At 37.2% G+C, this 25,550-nt stretch overlaps 1 protein-coding gene across 1 annotated transcript in view; it reads right to left on the minus strand.

Annotated features, from left to right (window-relative positions):
* LOC150092472 (uncharacterized) overlaps positions 1-25,550 on the minus strand; it is a 132,769-nt gene that overhangs the window by 87,875 nt on the left and 19,344 nt on the right. Inside the window, exon 3 of the mRNA XM_090415164.1 lies at positions 8,681-8,779. Coding sequence (XP_090271290.1) covers positions 8,681-8,779 — 99 coding nt within the window. The remainder of the gene's footprint in view (positions 1-8,680; positions 8,780-25,550) is intronic.

Consider the following 25,550-nt stretch of genomic DNA (forward strand, 5'->3'; position numbering starts at 1 on the left):
TGAAATTCCACATCAACTCAGATCTGTGTTAAAGATATGGTTCTGTCACAGGAAAAATATGCACACTGTTGGCAGCCATGAAAGCCTGAATTCGTCCATGTTAAACTTTTGAAGACAGGCATTAATGCACTTTCCAAACAATGCATTACACAACCTTCCAAAATTAATCTTCATGGACATAAATAGAATAACCTACACTTTCTACTTATCTCTCATCACAGTGCTTCTTTTGTCATGTAGAGGGTCACATTAGGAAACAACATCCCTATATTACCAAGGATTCATCAACAAATATCCTAGTACAGAATAGCAAACCAGTTGAACAGAACATTGTACTCTAAGAAAATCCAAGCATAGGAAAAAGTAAACCAAAACCTCTCTCCCCATCATGAATCTCAGAGCCAAGAAAATTCCAAACTGGAAAAGACAAGGTTCTGTCAAGTAATGACATCCAAAGCTCTATAACGAAATCTCACAGCACAAATAGCATGAAAACATGGATCCTCCCAACAGAGATGACTCAGATAGACTAATTAGAAGCAATCCACAGACAACAACCAGAATCACCAACCCAGCCTCCCATTAAGTCAAAACCTTATCCGATAGAAGAAACTGCTCAAAATGGCCTTTCATCACCTGCAGCCAGTCAAGGAGAAACACTGTTCACAAACGATGAGGAAACTACACTCCAATATGACGGCTTAGAAGAGGAAGAAGCTGAGGGGGAAGGGAACTTCCCCACACTGAGGGTCCCCTAACCATGAAGCAGCTGTCATCCTTCATACAGAAAGTATGAGGCTCCCTTCACAAATTAATTATAGCCATTAAATACACTGCAAGAATCCTGGAACTAATATCTCAACTTCAGAATCTTCACTCAAAATTGAAATGTAAACAGAGCAGAGTAGAGGTTAACAGGAGTAAGTGAATATACTACCTGATTAATGGGCTACAACCACAATACCAGGAACAATATTAGATTCAGCCTACAATTAAACTTTCATAAACATAATGTCATTGAGCCTTCTTTCAATGCAAGAGGATGTGCCTCTGCTTTACTCAACAGAATAGTCCTTGACCAGGTACAAAAACATCATAGACCTATTACTTCTGCAAGAAACAAATATCAACTCCTCATCCAATTTATCTAGAAGATGGGCAGAGTGGCCTTATGACCTACATAACTCTGCAACCCAACAACATCATGGAGCAGGAGTTAGCTTAGGTGTACATCAATCTCCCTACAAAATAAGAGTCATTGCTGATATACCAGGATATGCCTTGCATGCTCATAAAACCACACAACCATAATACCCTGCATGTGTTCAATACCTATATACCACAGCAGGATGCTATGGCATCACAAATCTTAGATTTCATGCAAAACCATCTTTCTAGTATTGACCAAAAACAAATCATAATAGCTGGAGACTGGAATTGCACTCTTGACCAAGAAAAAGACAGACTTCGATGTACTGAACATCGTAGGTCATTAATAAACCAACTTCAAACACTGATAAACAATAATGAACTCGTTGACGTCTTTTGCCATCAACATAAGAAGTCCAATACATGGAGGTCAGCAACCACAGCAAATAATAGGCCACTTTACCAAGCATGACTGGAGAGACACTACATTTCCAAACACACTGTTCCTCTAGTTAGAAACATCTCACATTCCTTCCTACATCTCAGATCATTGCTTCATCAAGCTGCAACTTTCATTATTGTTGGAAGCATCCAAATCAGGAAGTGCCTATTGGATCTTCAACAATACCCTCCAAAGATCCAGAATACATAAACACTCAGGCTTTAATAACTAACCTCACTCACTTTATGGGAATACAGAACCAATGAAAACATGGTGGTTCCACCTAAAATCTTTTACACAAATCAGACACCAGAAGAATCAGAGAAGCATTAGCATCAGACAACTTGAAGAACAGCTCAAGTATCTCCCAGAAGAAAGCCCTGAATATCATTCAGCCCTCCAAGCCATGCAAAGACACTCAAAATTATCTGCAAAAGGTGCAGATAATTCTGAGTGTCTGCAAATAATTGGTCCAAGTTGACTCCAGAAGACAGAAGACTTGGAAGAACTCTGTTGCAAGACCATCAACACCAGGAGATTTGTTCTTTGGCAGGGAAAAAATACCAGACAGCAAACTGCATCTCCTCTATTAGACTTCAAAATGGCAGCATCACAGAAGATTGAAGTAAAATCACTTCTGAAATCCTACAAGAATCCATACAGCTCCACAGGAACATCCCATCATGCCATTCACAAAACACTGAAGAAACAAAAAAAATCTCTGCAACAGATCGAACCACTTAGAAAACAAAATCATGCTAGATGAACTGAAAACTATGTACATCACTGCCAAAGAACAAATCTCCTGGCATTGATGGTCTTGCAACAGAGTTCTTCCAAGTCTTCTGGAGTCAACTTGGACCACTTCTCAAAACACTGCAAGAAGCCTACGTCAATAGCCTCCCACAATCTGTCACGACCTCTGTAGCATGATTATTACCAAATCAGTGGGACCACACAGATACCTGAAACTGGCGTCCGATCTCCCTAATTAATACTGATTGTAAAATCATTTCCAAAGTTATAGCAAACCGAATAAATCTAACACTGCCTGAAGTTATTGGCCAACATCCGTGCTCTGTTCCAGGAAGATCAATACATGATAACCTCCATTTAATAAGAGATCTCATCCACATCGCAAACAGTCAACATGAAAACTTTTCACTTGTCAGCCTTGATCAGGAGAAGGCTTTTGACAGGGTAGAGCACGAGTACCTTTATGAAGTCCTAAAGGCATTTGGCAATGGTCCTCTCATCATTGAAATAGTGCAATTGCTCTACAGAGATGCACACTTCTGTTTAAAAATCAACAAGCTCTCATACTGTCATACTCGAGGGATCGAGCAAGGATGTCCTCTCTAGACAATTATACACACCGACCATAGAACCCTTCTTAAAAAGAGTACATGACACCATCTCCAAATGAACCAGCATAGAGCCACATCAAAAAATAACCCTACCAGCATATGCCGATGACGTCACTAATAGTCCGAAATGAAGAAGAAATGACAGTAACTGAAGAAGCAGTCTATATGCACAAGCCTCAGCAGCCAAATTAAATTCTGCAGAAACCACTGGCTTGTGGTCAAGCAGATGAAAGGCTAGAAATGATTCCCCAATTGAGTGTACTTGGTCAAGTGAAGGACAAATATACTTAAGCATGCACCTTTGCAACACCAAAATATATAACACACTGATCTGAACACAACTGTACAACCATTTTAAACAGGTGCTAGGTAAATGGAACAGCATTCATTCCATGTCCTCACTTAGAGGAAGAGTACTAACAGTTAACCAGATGGCTGCAAGTGTTTTATGGCATACCCTCAAAGTACTCACGTCCCGAAGAATTTCTCCACCACATTCAAAAGGCAATCAAACATTTCCTCTGGAACAATACTAATTGGACAACATACTCTGAACTATGCAAGCCACTCAGTAAGGGAGGTCAAGGCCTAATTTCCCTTGAAAACAAGATTAGAACCATCCGGATAATCTTCCTCCTCAAAACACTTGAGTGCAATCATACTTATGCAACCACATCACGAAATCGTCCACCAGAGGACTTACACTTTCCACAATCCTCCGAATGGCCAGTTCCACACCATCTCTTAACCTACCTCATTTTTACAGACTCTTTGCAGCGGTGGAAACACAGACCTTCATCACACACTGACAGGATCAACAGAGTCAGCTGTTCTTACAGAATCATTATTTTTGAACAGAAACATGAGTCACAAATGGAGCCTTTTCTTTTTTCTACATGGAACTGGGCAGGAATAAGAATCATAAGAGACTTCCTGACCCAGACCCTGAAGTGGAAAACATTCACGAGCCTACCAATAAAGAATCCAAAAGCTGAAAAGCCATATCAACAGATGCAAGCTGCTATTATAAAAGCCTATCCAGATATCTCTGCACCTCAGAAAATCTATATTCCTTCTAGAAACTGCTGGAAGCTGATATTTCAGCTTGTAAAATCTGAAGCCTCACTTCCAATTCTTCCCTCTAACTACAAGAAAATATACCATTTCTTCATGTCAGTGCCTCCAACTTTGCCCTCTGTATATTCATCCTTAATCCTCTCATCTGCAAGGCTGCATATGTCACTTAGTTTTCAGTATGATCTTCCATGTAAATCGAAGTGTTCCAAACCAGATTCCGACATGGAGACTATGGCATAACATCCTGCCAACTCGTAAGCTCAGAAATTGATTTGTGTCTATTCTGCAAAGTTTCAGGTTCCTTGGAACACATATCTAACCTGTCCTGCAAACAAAGCAATGATAACCTGTCCTGAACACTGCCTCTAGCACTGGTAACTACACATACAGCCAAGAAGACTACTGGAATTTAGTCCATACAGAAAAAACAGACACAGAATATGTAATTTCCTCTTCATCTGCAATAAGGCCATCATCTACAGCTTCTACCTAAAACACACAAGAAATAACCAGCACCCATCCATTGCCAAACGCTCATGTATAGCCTTCATTGGAAACTGCAAAGCAGGCTTTTACTGTAACTTGATTACTACAAAGAAACAAGAACTGTTGCTAAATTCATAGGAGTGGAACCCAACTGGTACCCTGTTCTGGATTGCTGATGACAATACACTTCATCTGAAAGAAAATTAAGATTGAAACTGAACTGTAATGTTGATTCATTTATTGAACTTTCTATTGTATATCCAAAAGGATAATCTTCCTTTCTCTGTAATATATATACTTAAGTATATAGTCCTTTTGTTACTTATCTTCTAATGTATATTTTATCAAGTTAATATATAACTATTGTTTGAATATATATATATTGTTTGAAATGTTCCATAAAGTAATCAGTAAGAGTTGGGGAAAGGGAGACCCATAGCTTCTCTGTTTGTACAGTTTGTTCTGGCAAACAAAGTATCCCAAATTAATGCGAAAATCAGATAATTTTACAATACCAGGAAGAAAGTCATTATGAATTAATTCAATCACATCTTTCTGACAGATATTTTTAAGGAGTGAAACTATATCGAAACTTCCTAGATCTGTGAATTTTAAGAATAAAATTTCAGGAATATCCTTACAAGCTATTGAATATTTTATGAAAGAAGCAGAGTTTCCTGTAAATATATGAAGAACATTAGATATTTTGAGATATTCCAGTTTACAATACATCTTAAAGGCACATTTTCTTTATGTAATTTAGGAAGGTCATACAGTCTAGGAGCAAAAGAATGATGAACGTTTAGCCTTTTTATTCTTTCTTCATTGCAAGAATGTACTTTGTCCAATATCCTGTATTGATCACACATCAATACAGGATAAGTGTATTGATTTGTGATTAAGTTGAGTTGCTATCAATGCTTCTGTACAAAGAATGATCTCAGAGTAGAAGATTTAGTTTTCTAAAATAATTGATACTTCATACAACTGTTTGTAAACCTGCCAGCAGTGTGAGGACTGCTGTGAGAAAAGGGTATATGTGGAACGACAAGGGGGGGGCGATTATGAAGAGCTCAGGAAACAGCTTGCAGGTGTAGCATGTAATAAGGGGTTAGTTGGAAAAGAGATCAGTGCACCTTTGGGGATTTTCAAAACCAATCTAGTAGATTGCAATGTCTAAATGTATTCCAAGGGTGAGAAGGTTAAATAAGGTAGGTGTGAGATGGATGAATAAAGAGATTAATAAGCATGTGATACAGAAAAAAAGGGATTGGAGGCATAAGAGAAGTGGAAATAACCAATTCCATGCAGTTTACAAAGACTAAACAAGGAGGACGAGTTGTTTGGTGAGAGTAGCTAAAGAGAGCTATGAATAGCAGCCAGCTAATGAAGCCAAAGTGAATACTAAGGAGTTCATTCGATATGTAGCCAGCAAAGAGAAAGAATGATTATGGAAGGATGAGTTTTTGATTGGAGAAAATGGTATAAAGATAGCTATTGCAGAAGGTGTGGTGGAAATACATACATAATGAGAAGTTCATAAAGGTCTTTCAATCTTGTGAATGTGACTTCATGGAGAGATTGAGAGCAGTTGATGATGGGAAAGAGACTGACTGTAAGTGAGCAAGAGGTGTATGAGGAGTTGAGCAAACTAGATGTAAATAAGTCTGTGGGATTTGATAATATATCACCAAGTATTCTGAAGGAAGGTGCCACAGAGTTGACCTGCCTTGACATAATTTTTTAATATGAGTCTTGCACTCGGGCAAGTTCCTAAGGAGTGGAAGCAGGGCAAGATGGTGCCATTTCATAAGGGAGGTAATCTAACTAAAGCATCAAACTACACATCTATAACCACAACGTGTAGTGTCAGGTGTTGTGGTTAAGTTGTTGGAGAAGCTTGTGAGACTAGAATCCAGAATTGGGTTGAAAACAATAGTATCATCTTTAATGCATGGATTTGCTAAAGGGAGGTTATGTTTTAGTAATCTACTTATTACAATAAAGTGACTGCTTCCCTGGATAGAGAAGGATACACAGTAATATACTTGGATTTCACAAAGGCTTTTGATAGATTACCTCATAAGTTGACAGTCAAACTATAGCAGATTGGTAGATTACATTAGCACATTGGATTGGAGATGGGCTGATAGGTATCAACAAGTTGTGTATGGGGGAGTGATATCCAGGAAAAGGAAAGTCACTAGTGGAGTGCCTCAGGGGTCTATTTTAGGTCCATTGCTGTTTAACTTTTATATTAATGATATAGGTGAAGATTTGGATGGAGATATTCAGTTGTTTACAGATGATGCAAAGTTGGTACGAACCATTAAGAGTAGAGAAAATGTTGTGGCCTTACAAGAAGACTTGAATAAATTGAGTGATTGGGCATGGAAACAGGAAAGTGAATGTCAACATTGCAAAATGTAAGGTTTTAAAATTTGAAAAACAAAGATGGGATGCAGAATTTATGCTTGGTGAGGATATATTGTGGAGGTGGAAGAAATAAGAGATCTGGGGGGTGATAGTGGATAAGGATCTGAAATTTAGGGGACACATAGCCAAAATTGTGAAGACAACACAAAGGCTTTTGGGAATGATGTGGAGGACACTGACTTGTAGGAAGATTCTTGTTCTGTTGTATAAGGCTTTGATTAGGCCACACATGGACTATTGTGCCCAGATTTGGTCACTGGGTTTTCAGAAGGATGAAGAGATGTTGGAAAGGGTCCAAAGGCGACTGACTAAGGTAGTTTCTGACCTCTGGAATGTCGAGTATGACGAAAAGATTGAGAAGATGTAATTTGCAGTCTGGTGAACAGGAGAGTTATGATAGAGACCTACAAGTTGGTAAGGGGTTGTTATAGGATCAATGCTGGAGAAGGTCTACAGAAAATAGTGGGAGATCGGGAGAATCAGAGGTCACCCGTGGAAACTGTATAAAGAGGGTGGGAGTAGGAGAGTGAGAGACAGGTGTTCGACAAGGCATTCCAATTAAATGATTGGAAAGCCTTGCCTGAGAGTGGTGTCTGTTAAGAATTTGAGTGTTTAAGACAGGGTATGAGAAGCTGTGTGTGTAATAAAGGACCTCCCAGATGAGTCTTTGATTCCATGAGGTCTTGGGGTGATAATAATAATGAACTACAACTGCACAACCTTTGTCAGCCTTAGTAATAACTATTTTCTTATGTTTCAGAGAAAATAAGGCTTAGCATTCTTTATTAGAGAGATTTTTTCAGGAGACATCTAATTTAATAAAATATATGCTACTTGAAATCTGATATTACTTACTAAATTATATGATTGGTTATGAAGGCTTTATCTACAATATATATGAATTCCATGATCAGAAAGTTGTTTGGAACAACTTTCTATTCAGTTTTTCATAATACTGACATTTCAATTCTAAATGAAATATTGATCAGTTTAAGGAGTCAAATTTATTGTTAGACAAGATCAGATCTCTTTGCCTGAGCTAAGATTTATCTCTAGTCTCTCTTAGCATAAACTTGTCACATCAATTGCTTCCTCAGCATTCAAAAAACTTGGCACTCTTTGGTTTAAATGTCTATTTTACTCCCAGCCAACTCCTGACTATATACAAATCCCAATTCCACCCATACTTAGAATACTGTTTACATGTTTAGGGTGGTGCACCTAAAACCTCTTAAAATCCTTGATGTTGTCCATAGGCAGGCAATTAGGCTCATTGATGATCCCTCCTTTACAGATTTACTTCAGCCTCTATCTCATAGATGCCATGTTTTAGCACTGTCTATTCTATGGTTACTTCCATGGTCATGCCTCCAGTAAATTGGCAAACTATCGTTCCTCCACCTTCTGTTACACCTCTTAATACAAAAGCAGCAGCTGCCCAGCATAGCATTACAGTGCAACTGCAAACAAAATCTGCCTCTCCTCTTTCTTCTGAAGTTTGTTTGAAGATGAAGTTTGCTTTCACAGGAAAAAAACTGGGAACTTTTGGATGGTAACTTAATTCATAGGAAGTACAGCTTAAATATGTAATTTAAAGATATTTAATTCTTAATAAAACAAATAATATTCCAAAATATTTCAGAGCTCAATCCTAGTAAATTCTTGCATAATGCAGTAATAACCTGAAATGAATTAAAATAACCGTAAAGTAGGAAGCACGCACCTGCTTTGATAAGGGACCAAAACCACCCCTTGATTTCCAAACTGACAAATAATCAATGCAGTTGGTTGTGTATGGTGCTGGAAGGAGATTTTTTACTGTCTGAAAAACAATACAAAACAAACACTCAATGCTAGTTAACAAGTGTATATAAAAAGCAGGTTTCAGATATTAATAATAGATAATCAAAATATGAAGGATGGTATTTTTTTTTGAGACTTAACGATTCAAACAAACGTTTATGGTCACTTTGTGTATGTCAACTAGACATACTTTTCTTATGCCTTGTAATGGCACAGTGGCAGAATGGTTAGTGCATCTGTTCTCCACACAACAGGCTGTGGTTTGGCTCCTACTATGGGCATGGTTGTTTGCTAAAGTCTACAGATGGCATATGAATTTCATTTTATAATGCGAGACACCCCTGCACCTTCACTACTTATTGGAGCCTTGAAAAAAGTTCCATGTTTGAATATTAGGATTTCTGTAATCTGGTTCATGAAACCAGATTACAGAAATTCTGCATGTGGTATTTCAAAACCATATGATAATAGATCTTATTGATGATTGAAACGCCCTGTATAACCAGTGGTGAGATATAAGGGACTTGCACGAGCCTTTTGTTAAATTTTCTTCAAATTTAAGAGTCCCTTGTTCACTTTATTTTTTCAAAAAATAAAAAACAATTTTTTTAAATATATTAAGCGACAAACTCATATGATAACCTAACAAAAATTAATTTGGCAGTGTATAGATTATTTGGAATTATTGTTTCAACTCTTCTGTAACGAAAGTGACCAAGTTTGAAAATAAAATAAGCACATATGCTATCTTTACCCTTCCCAGTAACCAATCAAATGTTTGTAAAACTGTCAATGAGTTGTTCCACTGGACATTAATTCTGTGTTCGTTAGTACTGATGTATAACAATTGTTTAAAATTTAAAAATAATAAATTTAAAAACTGTATATTCAACAAATTTTAAATTTATAAAAAGTATTTTTACTTGTGAAATATGAAGAGTCAAATTTATTCAATTTTTTTGGGAAAGAAAAAATAATGAAGTGATTCTGCCGATTCTACTGCAGTTGAAAATTAAGATAATACGCACATTGACTCAATGTGCAACAAGTTGGAGGAGAAAAAGAAAATCATTTACCTGATTGCTTAGAATGAGAAGCAAGCATCATATTTCAAAATGCAGTATAAGTGCTTAGAAGTTAAAAATGGTAAATTAGGATGTCATGTTTGCTCAAAATATAAAAACTTAGGTGTTGAAGGAGAAAAAAGTTGTCATCTATCAAAGGAATGGGTGGAAATGAAAATAGAACTGAATGGAAACACTTCAGACACAAGAACAGCATCTTTGCATAAAAAGTTATCTAAACATAATCATTTGCTCATAATAAAATCATAAAAATAAATGAAGAATGTAGCAAATCTATATTATCAAATTTAATTGACAATCTAAATGAAAAAGAAATTTTGATAACTTCAAAAATTTTAATTCTGTTTATAGTTTGGTGAAGAGAAACCGACCAATGTCTGATTTAATCGAGCTGCAAATTAAAATGGAAATTTTAAAATTGTGTTGATCTAGGATTATCATTGCATTCTAGATTCTCAGGAATTAGAATACTTGAACATATTTCTAAACAAATAAAATTAGAAATATTCTCCAAAATAGAAAAAATTGCAAAAATTTCTATAATAGCAGATGAATCGACAACATTATCGAAAATAAGCATTTTAGTTATTCACATACAAGTTGCTCTCACTGAACCATGTATGATTTTTGTAGATCCTGTAGAAGTAGAAAATACCAAAATGAATTGTATAATGCTACTATAATTGCTACTTTAAATTCATATGGATTTTCTGATAACTATTTAAAAAATCATCTCATTGCATTTTGTTCTGATAGAGCTAGTGTAATGTTAGAAACAAATTAGGTGTTGCAATCAAACTTCTAAAAAATTTCCCAACATTGCGATTTGGCATTGAATAACTTGTCATTTAAAATTAGCATTAGACAATTCGATAAAAATCATTACAGAAATAAATCTTTTTGAAATATTTATGGATAAATAACATGCTTTTTATCAATCATGAAAAAATCAACGAGAATTAAATATGATTGCAAAACAAAAGACGTTGGTATGGAAATTTTAAAGATCAGCTGTGTGTTTGAACCATGGACAGCTTGCAGTTTCTCCAAATGACTCTTGCTGTGTGGAGATTACCCAGCTTTATGCAAGCTGTTGAAAGTTTATTTTTCACTTGGTTAGACTATAATAAATTTAGTTTAATACTTTATCCAAGTGTAAGCAAACAAAGTTTGCACCTGAAAGTATCTTCAGGGCTGGGGTCTCTTCAGTGGGAGCCAGGCCCTGGCTCCCACTGAAGAGACCCTTTCGACAATAAAGGTCAAAACTAGTGGCCCTTCCCTTAATGCATAACATTATACATATCTGCAAGGAGATGTTTTGCATTATGGGAGATACTGAGATAGGAGTGATGTTAGCTTGCTCCACCTTTGCAACGAGTTGCCTGGTGTTGTACTACCTTACCCCAGTACTGAAGATACTTTCAGGTGCAAACTTTGTTTGCTCACACTTGGATAAAGGATTAAAGTATGTTTATTATACTTTATGCAAGCATTTTGCATCAAACGATAAATATAAGGGCTTTTTAAACTGACTTCCCAATTTGGAATTTTTAAAAGATCTAGCACTAGTGATTGATACCCTATAGGAATTATCACATTTGTCTGAAACTTTACAAAGTTGCAATATAAGTATTATAATAAAGGCTAATTCCTTAATCATGCAAACAATTAAGGCAATTAATGATTTTAAAAATTCTGTAGGTTCTTATGAATCTAAAATTGATACCATGTTGAAATCAAAAGAATTTCAAGGAATAGCAATTGAAAGCAAAATCATATTTCACAAACTACTGCAAAAAAAACATTAAACTCTCCTATAATGTCTTTAAAGGATAGATTAATGTAGCAAAGTAATTTTAAACTTAAAAATTAAAATTATGATTTGGAAGATGAAGAACTGAAAAACATTTTAGATGTATGTTATCCTGAAACATGGAATAAGTTATGTGCCCATGGTTAGGAGAAAAAAGAATAAGGTCTTTAAATTTTATTTTGAAATATGAAATAAAAATCAATGATTTTAGAGATTTAGTGGAAATGGCTTTGACTGGAAAGTAACAAAATGAAATTCCTGGCACGGTGAAAAAAGCCAAAGTTGTTATTATGGCAAGAATTGCAGTCAACAGGACTGAAGCTGAACAAGCTTTTAGTGTGATGAATAATATTGTAATGATGAAGAGATCTTCTGTCACTATAAAACATTTCGGATTTAATAAAATATGTGTAAATGGAAAATGCTTGAATGAATTTAATCCGAATCCCTCATGTCAAATCTTTTCTAGAAAATCATCGCTCTGCTATAGATCCTCCAAAAGAACACACGACGTGAAGGAGGAAGGAAATAAGGTGTGGCAGCTGTTGTCATAATAATTGTAAATGTTATCCTGTGAAGGAGCAAGTTTTTTTCCCATGTAAAATCGTTTCATCGTCTCAAAAATGATTTTATTAAATAAAATATATAGTTACTGTTACTACCATTTTACAAATAAGACAGTTTTGGTAATCACATAAATGGGGACTATAAATAGTGTCCCTTGATTGGTACTGTTGATTATCATTTGAAGTATAAAAATGAAAGAAATATAACTTATTTCAATAATGTGTTTATATAATATTTATTATTTATAGACTGTCATAAAAATTTCTATCACAAACAAAACAAATTTATTTTGTTCATAAAAAATAAACTGTTGCATATGTGTGATTATAAAATATTTTATTCTTATTATATTTTGATAGTTAAGACCATATGGTAACGAAGGCTAAACTGGAATATGAGAAAGAGATTGGCCTTAAGATTCAAAGAAAATCCTTGGGAATTTTTTGCTATGTGGCCAGAAGGAGGAGAAATGATTGTGGAAGAATGACATTGTGGCATAAAAATGGGAATAGAGTGACTGATCCAGAGGACAGTACAATTGTCAAGAAACTCTTTAATTGAAGTATTTCATCCTGGAGGAGTAAATTTTAATACACTAGAGGGATAGGGCAGGTTTGAGGTTTAGAGGGAGGTTGCAGGAGGAGAGAGTGTGTGTGTTCCAAATACCGAGTACTCTGGATGTCAGTAAAGCTGTGGGAGCAGATGGTATTTCACCATGAGTTTTGAGAGAATGTGCTAAAGAAATGACAGCTCCTTTGACCTAGCTTTTCAATGAAAGTCTGGTACAGGAAAGGTGCCAGGGAATGGAAGGAAGGTAAGATAGTGCCATTGCATAAGGGTGGTAGTAAACTGGAGGTATCTAATTATAGGTCAATTTGTGCAGTGGCAAGATCTCCATGCTTCTATGCTTGCTGCACAAACTCATTAATTGAGTAAGAATTAATATTTATTTGTTAATAAATGCATGCATTTAAATGCATGCATTTAAAAGCATTCTATTTAGGCTTTTATTTTTTGTAGGCAGGCGATGTCTTAAGCATGCACGGCAAGAACTGAGCTTTGCGTCGTGTATTGAAGCTGATGCTTGTCTAGTCAAAGCTAGACAAGGCTTGCTTGGTTGTAGAACTTTCAGGTCCTCACAGCAGCACAATGATTTCATGCATGTGCATAGCCTTTCTGCTCCCTTCATGTTGTCTTAAACACAGGCCATATGCAGTCAAAGTAGCTCTAGCCAGTGAGCTTTAGCAAACCTTTACCAATGTAAATGTTGCTTAGGAAAATTAAGTTACAACCAACTTTTTATGTTATTGACCAGTTTATAAAGAACCAGAGGGTAGAATTTGTATTGAAGTAGCTAAATTGAAAAAGATAGAATATCATTTTTAAAATAAATGTTGAATTTGTAAATTATATGTACATAAATTTCTAAATATATAGTGTTAAATGGTCAGTAATTTATTATTAAGCTAATCAGACTTAAATTGCACCTCTCACCCCCTGAATGATAACAGCCTGGTTGGCTGAGTGGTTAGCATATTTGCTCTCCAGCCCAAAGGCTGCAGGTTCAAATCCCGGCATGGGCATGGTTGTTTGCGATTCTGTGAAATTACTAGTGGTGGTAGTCGGCAGTAGATGGCGTTCGTGTTATATGATGATGGTTGGTGGAGTAGTGAAATGAGGAGTTGTAGAGTAATGTCCTCCCTTGAGGAGTCTTTGGACTCCCTGGAGGAGTGATGTAGCAATAATGTAGTAATAACAAGAGCAAGCATGAATTTCAAGACCAGCATTCACCCCTGAATTTGGTGTCATCAGTAATTGTAAGATCTTTGAGAAATTAGTGTGAGATTGTATATAGCATTGGGCAGATGAGGGAAATGTTATCTGAGCACCAACATGGATTTGTTAAGGGGGTGCTCTTTAGTAATATGCTTGCTTTTAAAGTTAAGAGTAGTAGATGAGGGAAAAGCAATACTGCCATTTTCTTGGACTTAGCAAAGGCATTTGACAGTGTGCCACATGATAACTGATATTTAAATTGCAGCACATGGTTTTGGACGTCAGGTTGGTCAACTGTATTCGGGATTAGCTGTCCGATAGGTGTCATAGAGTTGTGTATGGTGGGAAAGTTTCAAGGAGGCAGAGGGTTACAAGTGGGATCCCATAGGCTCAGTATTGTGACCTATATTGGTAAACTTTATATCAAAGACATTGTCAGTGGATTGCAGAGGATATTCAGTTGTTTGCAGATGTGAAGCTGGGAAGGGTTATTAGTAATAGTGCAGATGTGGTAGTCATGCAAGAGGATTTGAATAAGCTAGACAGATGTCAAATGACTATGAAATGTCAGTGTTTAATGCAGCAAAATGTAAGGTCTTGAGGTTTGGGACACAATGGGACTCTGTATACTCTATTGGAGGAGTTGTACTGAATGAAGTAGGAGAGATAAGAGATCTGGGGTTGATTGATAGAAACCTGAAATTCAGGGGACATATTGTAAAGGTGGTGAATGTAACAGAGGATTGCTGCAATAATGAGAAGGATGCTGACCTGCAGAGATAAAGTTATCATTGCATTGTATAAGACTCTCAGACTACTGTTCTCAGATTGGTCCCGAGGATTTGAAGGAGACAAATTAACTGTTGAAAGGTACAAAGGTGGATAACAAAGATGGTTTCAGAACTAATGTTAGTTTCATCATATCCCCACTTTTTCTGCTATTAACTAACCACACACCCTCAATCTGTCTTCATAGTGAATATTCTGCAGGCCACAAACCTCAAAATCGTTTCCATCACTTCCTCATACTCAAAAACCCTGAGGAGAAATCTTGAGCACAGCAATCCAGATATGGGTGTTCAAGGCTTTATAAAGCAGAATAACAACTTTATCTCTACTTCCTAACGTGTTCTTCAATAGCCAAGTAATCTTTTGGGCTACATCAGCAACATGTCATCCAAACTTGGACTATCTACCACTACATCCCTAAATCTCTAGCTTCATATATTTCTATGGAGTACAGTGCCATTAATATGATACACGACATGTAATCTACAAGGGTTGTTTGAAAAGTTGGTAAAAAATTTAGTTGCACATCTTTTTTTTGGAAAATAATATGTTTATTTCTCAACATAGTCTCCATCGAGATCTGTACATTTGGTCCAGCAAGTTTAATTTTCCATCCTATCTAAAATGTAGGGATTTATCAAATTGTGCAAAGTAGTCGTTTGAAGAAATATCTTTTCCACCAAATTTTTACATTTGGGAACAAGGAGTCACACAGGACAGAGATAAGTCGAATAGTGGTGTTAAGCTGAGCAAACTGATACACATGGGTGCTGTTCAGCCATATGGGTGAGCAAAATTCAGCTGCAGAGTAATGAGACCAAGAGCAGTGCAATGAAGCATTGTTGCTGAGGCACCCCAAGTTGTTCAAGCATAGTTTTTGCAATATATTATTTCATGTTTTTAGCTTGGATGCTATGTTAACGAGTTTTAAAGATAGTTCTATCCAAAGTGACTCAGATATTTCAGGAATCTGTTGTAGCTTAGCAGTTTGTGGTTGAAATAGCCCTGGTTATTGTTCAGGTAGAAGAACGAAACTTGTTTTGCTAGGATTTGGGCGTAATCTCCATTTGCTGAAGTATTCATCTAATTCTGCAAGGTCATTTGCTAGTGTATCTTCCATTGTAGTAAAATTGGTGTGTCTAGTTGCTAAGAGCAATGTCATCAGCATGGCAAAATTTCTTGGAGGCTGTATTAGGCAAATTTGTGATGTATGAGTGAGAGTATTAGAGCACAAAAACAGAGGGTGAAAGAATTCATAGTTATGGTGGGTATGAATGAATTGAAAGGAGATAAATTTTTTATGAGAGAGGACTTGAAAGTATTGTTAAAGGTAGTGAAAGAAAAGAGTGACAGAGTTAGAATGGAGAGTGTTGCTACAGACTGACAGCAGTTTAGAAGGAGGGCCATAATTGCAAATGACATTATGCTCAAGTTATGCAGACAGTGTAGTGTGGAATGAGCTTGATGGGTGAAAGGATTTATACAAGATGAATGGTCTGCATTTGAATGGATTTGGTGTGAGGAGACTGGAAAAAGTGTTGCTGAATGAAGTGAAGATGGATGTGCAGAACTAAGGAAACTACCAAGGAGGGGTGGGAAGTGGATATGCGGACATCAGTGACACAATTGAGTGTAAGAATGTATATAATGTACACGAACCAGTACTAAGGACAAAAAATTGGAATGGGATAGTTAGAATAATGCATCAAGATAGGGGTGGGACAAGGGAACCACTGCATTTCATGTATACCAATGCCAGGAGTATTATGAACAAGGAAGAATTTTTGCCGTTGATTGGCTCTTCCTGGCCACAGATTGGCATTAGTGAAATATGGCTGACGGAAGATGATATAGTTAGTGGGATAGAATGTGTAGGTTATAGTGTGTTTAGGAGGGACAGAGAGAATAACATGGGGGAGAGGTGTTATGCATGACAGCTGATTAACTGCAGCCAAGGAGAATTGAAGTTGTATCGCAGGATAGTGAAAAGAGCTCATTTGTGAGATTGAGGCTGGCAGAACAAAATATATAGTTGGGTGCTGCTATAGACCAGGTGATGGAATAGATGGTTGAGATAGTATGCATAAACAAATTGATGAAATAAGTGGAAGGAGGGTAAATTATTATGGGGGATTTCAAACTATGGTAACATTGATTGGAAGGAAACTGATATTATTCAATTATTAATGGATAACTATCTGAGACAGCATGTAATTGAAAATACTAGGAGTGTGAGAGTGCCTGACCTAGTAATAGCATCTGATAATTTGACTAATGAATATGACCATGTTGCCACCTACTGGTGAGAAGTGATCATAAGGGCTTGACCTCAGATGGCTAAAGGTGTGGAATTTGATTAAGACAGGGTATACGTGGAATTAACCGTGCTGGCAAAGTATGACAAGCTTAGATCCAGTGCCCAGGACATGTACAACTGCAAAGGGCTCTATGTCGACAGATCATGGTAATGGTCAAGGAGCATTTCCAGGAGGTTATGGCTGATTGTATACCTAGGATCTGAATAGTAAAACAAGTATGGGTTAAATGGATGAATAACACCATTAATTTTGAGCTGCAAAAAAGAAACAACTGTGGAGGGAATTTAAAGAAAGAGGTGACCTGCAGGCACACGAACAATATAAAGTGCAGGCCAGAAGGGTGACTAGTGTGGTAAAAAAAGCAGATTATGAAAGGAAACTAGCTATGCAAGCTAAAGAGAATCCCAAACAGTTCTTTCAATATGCTGAAAGCAAAAAAAAAATGTACACAGCAAGATGATTTTAAGGAATGACAATGGTAAGGAGGTCACTGAATCAGTTGATATATAGTGGAGTTACTGAGCGAGCACTTTGCAAAAGTGCATCATCCAGGTGGTGATATTGAAAAAATGAAGGAACCATTAAGTTTTATACAAGAATTATGATGAATAAAGTGGAGGTGAATAGTCAATTACAGAACCTTAATGCGAATACATCTGTGGGATTGGATGGTATACCGGTATGGGTCTTGCATGAAGCGGCTAAAGAATTCAGTGCCCTTGATTGTGTTGTTTAATCTGAGTCTCAGGTCTGCTTTAGTCCCAAAGTTGTGGAAAGAGGGGAAAATTGTTCCACTGCATAAAGGAGGATCCAAGACTACGGTTGCAAATTACTGACCGATCAACATATCAGGAGTTGTTGTCAAGGTCTTGGAGAAAGTAGTCTAGGGGAAAATGCAGGAATGGATTGATGAAAATGAGATATCGTATGGGGAACACCATGGATTTGTGAAGGGTAGATCATGCCTCAGTAACTTGCTCAAGTTTTTATAACACAGTGACGGTGAACTGGATAAGGGTAATGGGTTTACAGTGATACTGCTGGACCTGGCTAAGGCATTTGACAGGATACCACATGGAATTCTAATCCGTAAACTACAACATATGGGAATGGATATAGGGTTGGCGAGATGGATAGGTGGGTGGTTGATGGAGAGATATCAAAGAGTAGTTTATTCAGCAGTAGAGCCCCAAAAGATGGCCTGTGACTAGTGGTGTGCTGCAGGGTTCTGTTCTTGGACCACTGCTGTTTAATTTGTTCATTAACGATATAGGGAAGGATCTAAGAGGAACAGTTCATTTGTTCGCTGATGATGCAAAGTTGGGTAAGGCAATAGTGAATGCAGAAGATGTCAAAATCTTGACAGACAACTTGGAATTCTGGGCTAAGGAGAATGGATAAATTTAATGTGACAAAATGTAAGGTTATGCATTTTGGGGTGAAAAAATTAGCAGTACCACATTGGTGGAACTGTACTCTAGGAGATTGATGAGGTCAGGAACTTGGGAGTGTTTGTGGATAGGGAGATGAAGTTTAGGGGGCACATTGCAAAAGTAGCTAAATCAGCTCATCAACTCACTTGGTTGTTGAAAAATACCTTGACGAGCAAGACAAGTTATTGTACTTCTGTACCGAGCCTTGATAAGACCTCATCTTGACTACTGTGCCCAGATTTCGTCACCTAGCATCCTTGATGGGGAGGAGGTGGAGAGGATCCAGAGGCAAGTGACTAATATGATAGCAGGTCTATGGAATGAACCATATGAGAACAAGTTGAAGGTTTGCAGAAATTAGTTGATAGGCAGAAGAGGGGAGATATGATTGAGACATTCAAATTGTTAAAGGGTTTCTATAGGATTAATTCAGAGGATATTTTTGAGATCAGGACTGGTGGTGGGAGAACTAGGGGACACCTATGGAAGCTGGGCAAGAGTGTGGTTAGCAGGGGTGTTAAAGCAGGGTTCTTTAATTTTAGAGTGGTAAATGAGTGGAATAAGCTGCCAGAGTCTGTTGTGGGTGCTATGACGGTGAGTGAGAAGGCAAGGTACGATAGATACTGTGAGAATGTCGTATAGTTGTGTGGACATGTTTAGGCCCTCCCTTGATGAGTCTAAGGACTCCCTGGAGTTGCCTGTAATAATAGTAATATGTAAAAAGGAGGAGTGAGAACTGAGTCTTGTGGTAATCAATTATTCAGTGCTCTTTGTTTACTTTTCTTGTCATCCATACATGCTTTGAATAGGCAGGTGCTTAGCATGTTATCAATTAATTTTGCTATTGTTCTGCATGGAGGAACTTGCAGATTGCCACATGCCTCCAGACTATCATAAGCTGCAGTGAGATCTACAAAAGCTACAGCTGTTTTCAGGCATTATTGGTAGCACTATATGTGTGGTGAGTGACAGAACCTGATCACAGCAGCTTTATTTGTCTGAATCTGACCTGTTCCACTGGGACTTGTTCTATTATCTTAGGGGCAATTCTGTTGATAATGAGTCTTTAGGAGCTTATAACTGGTGCTAAGCAAGGGTGAACAGCCAATAATTTTCTGGTGTGTTGGGTTTGTTGTTGGTTTTTCCTGGTTTTAAGATGGGGATAATTTGTCTTCATAAACTCTTTTGGAAGAGTGCCTATCTCAAGGATGTCAGAAAAAAGCCAACCACTGTCTAGCTTTTTGGCCTGTCTTCAACACGAAATCAAGGTGAATTCCATCAAAACCTGGAGCCTCTTGGTTTCATATCCATTAGAGCAGTGTCAAATTGTCAAGAGTGAAAGGTCATGAATATAAAAAAGGTCTGATGGTCTGTTATTTTCCAAATATTTCTTTTTATTTGAAGAGTGTTGTTTGTCCTTGGCAGTATATCTTGATGTGTTGACAATGTGATGTATATTTGTTAGGAGAAATAGCTGATTGTTCGTGGACTGCCTAGTTCTTAGAAGGCTCCATGGTTTTCTTCTAGAGTGCCGAAAATCGAGTCTTTCTACTGTCTCAGTCTATTTCTTGTTGGTTGGTGTCAAGGGTCTGAATGAGTTCATCTGCAATGTCAGGTTTGCCACACTAGGTATTCTTGCTACAGGTTAGTACTGTCATTGTCCCATACATGGATATACTCCTTCCAGAAGCCTGTTGGTATGGTCTTCCTGCCTACAGCTAAAACAGCTACCACAAATCTCTTGTAATTATTGCATGTTGGAGGGATCCAACAGGCATATTTGTCAAGAGAGGTAGCAAATGTATCTCAGTCGGCTTTCTGAAAGTTCCACCAGGGATGATGAATGGATCTGACAAGGAGTACCTGCAGATTGGTTTATGTTGGCTTCGTGGAATGTTGGAGAGAACTCTTCTCAATATAGGTAACGGTTGTCCATTGTTGTCTTGAGTGACGAAGCAGAGGTCAGAGTTGTACTTCCTGTTCCAAGCTGCTGACCTGAAGGAAGATTCATCTTTTGCATCAGAAATTAGGTGCATGTTGTGAATTTGCCTATTCGGTCAAAGTGGCTCCACATTCATTGTTGGAAGCATATTTCTATAGTGTGTGCTGGCTGTTAAAGTCAGCCATGTGAATTGCAGGATGGTTGTATGGGATGTAATGTTAACAGATGCTATGTTATTATAGTCTAGTTTATCTTGTTTTTTTAGTGAGGTCGTGTAGAGAATTTTGTTGATAGTATTTTAGCTGTAGTCAATTTTTAGGAAAGTATACACTGTCTTGTAATACACTACAATTTGAACACTGTATACAAGACAGTGTTCAAATCAATTTTCACTTATGAATCTGAGAGCTCAGTTAGAAATAAAATACTTGATCAAAGACTAGAGACCACAGATATGAGAGTCCTGAGAAAGAACAGAAACACGAACAGATAGCATCAGTGGCAATACTGTATTAAAAACAAGGATTAAGAAAAACATTGCTAGCTCCCAGGAATGAGCTAGCAGAGCTAATCTAAGGTGGTATGGTCACTTAAACAGAATGGGAAAGGAAAGATTAGAAAAATTAGTGTTCTCTGCTATGCTGATAAGAAAAAGACCCAGAGGAAGACAAAGATATAGGTGGATTGATACAGTAAAAAGTGCCTTAGAAGATAGAGATATGACATGATAATGTTAGGGTTTTGGCAGGAAACAGGATTGATTTGGAGGAAATTGTAGATAGGAAGTTAATAATGATGTAAATTTTTCATGTAGTACTATCATATCCTGTACACCCTTTGAGGTTGCTTAACAGGAATTTGATGATGATATAATTTCTTGGCATCCTTAATTTATAGTATATCCAAGTGGAAAAACTTTCAACATCTATCTATAATGTAGGATATTTTAGTAATAAGTTGTGACACCTTTTGATTATTAGTATAGGGAAATATCACTTCTATATTGCTTCAACATTGGTAACACACTCCTGGAACTGAGCCCCACTGATGAAACCTAAATAAATGTCAAAACTGGTCTTACACTTGGATAAAGGATTAAACCAAGAATGTAATTATTTTTTGCATCTTTAATTCATTGCATAACAGAGTTCCATGTGGTATTCTGTCAAATGCTGTTAAAAAATCATAGCATAGCCATTTCCTTTATCCAACTCAGCTGTTACTGTAATATAAAAAGTTAGTACTTAGTTTGTTACTAAGGCATGATGAATCCTTCAAATTCATGTTGACCCTCATGTTCTCATTTTTATTATTGTTATTTTTTAGGCCTCCATAGAGTCCAAAGGACTCATTGTGGGAGGTCTTTCCTAGGAAAGAAAAAGTCTATCATACCACTCCTTAACTCAACCATTCATACTCTCACCACTATCAGATAATTCATTCTATGGTTCAACCACCATCCATGCAAAGAAACCACTCTTCACCCTCTTGCTCAGTTTCCTTTCATAGCTTCCAAGGATGGCCTCTTGTCATCACTCCTTGCTGTTCAATCAAGCAAAAAATCTCTTCAGTATCAACTCTGTAACCACCTCAACATTTTAAGTCTCAATCATATCTCTCCTTCTATCCACCACACTATAGTCCACATTCCTGCAGCTGATCCTCATAACCAAAATTGTATAGTCCTGAAGCCACTAAAACAAGAGTGCCCCTTAACAAATCCATTTTGACACTCACAGGTAACATTACCCTCATTTGCCCAATGTTGTATATGGTCCCTAACTAAATTCAAGATCTTAACTACTGTTGACACAAACTGGCCTATAATTAGACACTTGTAATCTGCTACCACCCTTATGCAATGACACTATCTTATCTTCCTTCCATTACCTGAGCACCTTTACCATAGTCAGACTTTCATTGAAAAGCCAGATCAAAGGGGCTGTCAGTTCTTTAGCACATTCTCTCAAAACTTGTGGTGAAATACCATCCAGTCCCAGTTTTACTGACATGCAGAGTACTCAGTATTTGAAACACTCCTGCACCTCTAAACCTGGCCTGTCCCTCTAGTATTAAGATTTCCTGCTCCAGGATGAAATACAACAATAAAGTGTTCATTGAATTCCACTCTGTCCTCTACATCAGTCACTCTATTCTCATTTTTATCACAGTGATATTCTTCCACAATCATTTCTCCTCCTACTGGCCACACAGCTAAAAAATTCCCTAGGATTTTCCTTGGAACTTAGGGTCAATCTGTCATATTCCAGTTTTACCTTTCTTGCCATACTCACTCTTTGCCTGTGTCTTATATTCTTCATGCATCTGCTCTTCACCTGTCTCCTCTCCCACAGCCTCTTTTTCACATGCAGTTCCCGTTTAATTGTTTATCATTCACTTTACACCAAATTGTGCCCTCTTCGTCACTTGTGGAATACACTTTATTATTGCTGCTAACAAATATTCCTTCACAATTTCCCAAGCACTAATGATATCCCAGCATTCAAATTCCTCCCTCCATGAAACTTCAAGTTGACATCTAAGATTATTATAATCACCTGCCTCATAATTCCATGTATGTTCCTGTCCCTTTGATACTCCTGCATGTGTATTCATCTTCCAAGTCAAAACCACATGGTCACTCTCCCCAACTGTTGAGAGAGAGATGTCATCTCTGTTATTATCAACTCTTCTGTTGCTATGACCAAATCCAAAACTCTTGAAAACTTGTTCCCTCTATTACATATTTCCTAAGACATTTGTCCCTCAAGAATTCTAAAAATTCCATTCCCTATTGCTACATGCAATTTTCCCTTCCCAATTTATACTGCTGCAGTTAAAACTTCTGATAACAACCATTCTTCTTGCACTTGCCAAGCTCCTGTCAAATCATCACCTGGTTCTCACCCTCTGTGTTCCTTGGTTTGTAGCAACACCCTATTCTTTTTCTAACCATTTTATCTAACCATTCTTGAATTCTCTTTGATCAATTTTGTTTAGTACTTTTACCATCATGCCTGAGATACTGATTAGTCTATAATTTACTACTGCAGTTTTAGAAACTTCCAACAGAAGGAAATTATTTTGCTCTCTATCCACTCCCTTGGAAGTCTCCTAGAGCTGAGACTTAAATTAAAGGACCTAGTCAAAGGCATTGCCAATTCCCTTGTACATTCTTGCAAAACCCGTGACTATTCCCATCTAATCCTACAGCTGTATTTACATTGAGATTCTGCAATATCCTAAGTACCTCCAATTCATCTGCCTCTGTTACAATCTCATTAGGATGATATAACCTTGCTAAGTGATCACTCAATAACTGAACTTCATGTTGGAGATTTAATTGAATATTTTCAGCTCTGGGAAAGGATTTAAAACTAATTTTAATGCTTCTAATATTTTGTCTTAGTCACTGATACATCTTCAGGGATTACAAATAACCAAAATAAAGAGCCAAAACACTTCACTTTGGCAATACAAAATTATATAAATTAAGTGGATATTAAATCCAATATCATTTCAAAACTGAATACAGAAAAGTTGTGCAAAAATTGACCAAAAAGCTTGCTGGAATACACTGGCCTCCATATGATTTGTCCTAGCTGAACCTCATGGGAGCCACGAATGCTCAAAGAGCTGTATACTTGCCTCCTATTAGTTCATTTTGATAAAGTTTCACTGGTCTGACAACTGTTTCAAACTCATTGGTTTTTGTCAGAGACACTGTATAAGTAAAGGCCTCTCTAAAAATTAGGTGATCTCTCAGTCTCTACGAATGACCAAGATTGTCCAACTCAGTGTAGGTTACACTCAGTGACATGCTCACCCTATCACTGAACATAACCGCTCATATTCCAGGGAAAAGCATCCACTGACAAGACCCCAGACAGGCCATGCGGGAAAACTATTTCCCCAAAGACTCACTTGCTCTCTGAAGGCAAATTCCCAAAATCCAATCCCCCACCTCAGCAGGAGCAAAATTCAAGAAGAAATTGCAAAAGCTCTCAATACTATGGAACTCAAAGCACCTGAGAGGTGTATTGCCGAAGGGAGGTCTTTTGGCAAATACTTTATGCACTAACCCAGAGTTCTCTTACGGGAAAATACACCTCTCCGACACTTGGAATTCGTTACTGAGAGTTTTTGCTCTTTTAGTTTTCTGCTTGGTCTCTTATGAAAACCAGAGAGTTTGAAACAGGTCAGACCAGTGAAATCTTATCCAAATGAACCAATAGGAGGTGAATATACAGGTGCTTTGGGCATTCTGGCTCCCATGATGTGTTCGGCTATGGCAACTCATAGTATAGTGGCAAATGTATTCCCACAAGCTCTGGTCAATTTTCATACGTTTCTGTATGAAAATTTTTATAGTTTCTGTATTTGGCTTTGAAATGTTCGATTTAATATCCATTTAATTTAATTAATTACAAATAACTTTTGTAACAACACTCAAATACAATACAATATTAAGCGAACATGTGAGTGACTATTCCTATCTAGGTGGTGCACCCTCTATGGGTGTTTGTATGTGGCCTAGGATGTAACATGGGATCTTGATAATTACTGTTTCCCAAATTTTGGGAAGTTTTATACAACTGTATTTATTTAAATACACCCACGTGTTTCATTTAGTATTGTATTGTATTTGAGTGTGTTACAAAAGTTTTGTAATCCCTGCAGTGACTGATGAAATATTGGAAGCATTAGAATTAGTTTTTAATCCTTTTCCAATGCTGAAAACATTCCATTAAACCTCAACATGATGCCATCACAGCACTGAAGCCTCAACATAAGGATTCCAATAACTCAACTATTTTATCCGCTTCTGTCTCCTCATGACCATCATTGCTCATTAAGATTAGACTTTCATAGCCATTCTTTCACTCATTGCATAATGAAATAAGTCTGGGGATTTTCTTCACATAATCTGATTTTGCCTTCCTTGCAGTGCTGGTCCCCTTTCTTGCATGAGCTTTGCACTGTTCATGAGTTTGCTGGTCATCTTTCTCTTTATATAACCCCACACACATCGTTTTCTTCTACATCTTGGTCTTAATGATATTACTC

The sequence above is a fragment of the Typopeltis vanoorti genome, chromosome 26, assembly GCF_054136105.1.
Source record: "Typopeltis vanoorti isolate ZY-2024b chromosome 26, IOZ_Tvanoo_1.0, whole genome shotgun sequence".
In the NCBI taxonomy this organism is placed as follows: Eukaryota; Metazoa; Arthropoda; class Arachnida; order Uropygi; family Thelyphonidae; genus Typopeltis; species Typopeltis vanoorti.